This window comes from Elephantulus edwardii, unplaced genomic scaffold (assembly GCF_000299155.1).
Source record: "Elephantulus edwardii isolate Elephantulus edwardi_28Jun2011 unplaced genomic scaffold, EleEdw1.0 scaffold00065, whole genome shotgun sequence".
NCBI lineage: Eukaryota > Metazoa > Chordata > Mammalia > Macroscelidea > Macroscelididae > Elephantulus > Elephantulus edwardii.
In genome coordinates this window covers 3,373,641-3,375,700 of record NW_006399815.1, presented here as the reverse complement: position 1 = coordinate 3,375,700, position 2,060 = coordinate 3,373,641, and the positions used below count along the sequence as shown (strand labels likewise).

The 2,060-nt window shown below is 40.0% G+C and overlaps 1 protein-coding gene across 1 annotated transcript; it reads left to right on the top strand.

The window, feature by feature from the left end:
* Positions 1–495, top strand: LOC102853041 (peptidyl-prolyl cis-trans isomerase A-like). Its single transcript, XM_006888172.1, has one exon. It carries the CDS (start codon positions 1–3, stop codon positions 493–495), a length of 495 nt encoding a protein of 164 aa, XP_006888234.1.
* Positions 496–2,060: the final 1,565 nt, after the last annotated feature.

The following is a 2,060-nucleotide window of genomic DNA, read 5'->3' as shown; positions in this document are numbered from 1 at the left end:
ATGGTCAATCCTGTTGTGTACTTCGACATCACCGCTGATGGCGAACCTTTAGGTCGCGTCTCCTTCGAGCTGTTTGCAGATAAAGTCCCAAAGACAGCAGAAAACTTCCGTGCTCTGAGTACTGGGGAGAAAGGATTTGGTTACAAGGGTTCCTGCTTTCACAGAATCATTCCTGGGTTTATATGCCAGGGTGGAGACTTCACACGCCATAATGGTACTGGTGGCAAGTCCATCTATGGGGAGAAGTTTGATGATGAGAACTTCATCCTGAAGCACACAGGTCCTGGCATCCTGTCCATGGTAAATGCTGGACCCAATACAAACGGTTCCCAGTTTTTTATCTGTACTGCTAAGACTGAATGGTTGGATGGCAAGCATGTAGTCTTTGGCAAGGTGAAAGAAAACATGAACATTGTGGAAGCCATGGAGGGCTTCGGGTCCAGGAATGGCAAGACCAGCAAGAAGATCACCATTGCTGACTGTGGACAACTCTAATTATGATCTGTATTTCATGTTTTCTCTTAATCACCACATCATTCCTTCTATAGCTCCAGAAATCACCTTGCGACCTCCAGTGTGCTTGCAGTACCTTTTAATCTTTGTGCTCTTGCTACAGTTCTTTGGGTTCCATGCTTTATTTCTCTACAAGCTTAGCAGGATTGCAGACAAATTTATGACTGAAATAAAAACTAGATAACAAAAAAAATCATATCAGTAGAGGCTGCAATAATGGATCTAAGCACAACAGAGTGTGAAGATGTCGCAGTACTGGGCAAGCTTTTGATCTATGTATATCAGGTGTCTGTGAGATGAAGCCAATTTAACTCAATGGTACCTACCAACAACTTTTTCTTTGGGCTCTGTTTAGATATCAAGGAGCAGAAGAATCCTATTGTCTAGTAGGCTTCTATCTCATCCCTGACTAGCTAAAGCAGAACTCTTCTTTCTCTATCCAAACTGCTCTTCCCTTAATCTTTCCATATTAGAAAACTACCACCACCATTCACTGGGTGGGGATGGGGGGGAAACGGTTAAGATTCTAAAGTAGGAAGCCCTCTTGAGTCTTCCTTTCCCTCAAGCATCTACTATGTTAGCAAGACTTCAGGGCCCTGCTTCGAAATATGTTTGGAATGTTGCTACTTCTCAATAATTCTCTCTCTCTCTCTCTCTCTCATTCTCTCTCTCTCTCTCTCTCTCACACCTTTATCTCTCATTTGGATCAAGGGAAGAGTCTCAGCTTTTCTGGCTTCCACTCTTGGTGTTCAGAGCCCACTCTCTACTCAACATTGAGAAAGATCTAAGAACATAAATGAAATCTCCAGTTCAAAGGAAGAAATAATTTCCCTTGTTTAAAGTCTTCCAATGACTTCTAATTGCAATCAGGATGAAATGAAAATTTGCACTCATCATGCCATTCCTTAAACACTCATGTTCCTATCTACTTCCTCAATCTTGCTGCCAACCGTTCTTTGGCGATACTTTCACTATGAAATCACTGTAGCCGTGTGCTTTTTGTCCCTAAAGCAAAGTAAGAAGTCACTTTTCAGGGCTTTACACTTGCGACGCCTTCTGCTTATATCTCTTTGTCTATATCTTTTTGTGGTTGCTTTTACATAATACAGGTCTCTGCTTAAAAGTTACCTCTTCAAAAACCATTCCAGCAAAGCTGTCCTTTGCAACTAATCCCCATTCCCTCCATTGTCCTATTTAATGTTTTCATGTTAAGAAAACATTAATTGTTTCCCTTGCTTATGCTTTACTCCACCTTCTGACACTTTACTCCTAAAGGTTTCTGAAACATAATAAAGTTTATAATAAAATTATTTTTGCTTTAGACGTCAATGAATCTGTAGTGCCTAAAACAAAACAGGAATACTCCTGTTAAGTATGTATTTTACATAATAGGAGTTCAATAATTGTTCAGTTAATACACTTACCTTTATCCCTCAGTACCGAGCATACCATAAAGCCTGAATAAATATCTGTTGGATTGAATGCTAATATACTAACAGGCATTATAATACAGTAAATAACAGGACACTGATATATACCTAATACCT

Bases quoted from the DNA above. Each gene is read 5' to 3' on its own strand.
- LOC102853041 (XM_006888172.1), top strand. From the start codon at position 1: ATGGTCAATCCTGTTGTGTACTTCGACATCACCGCTGATGGCGAACCT.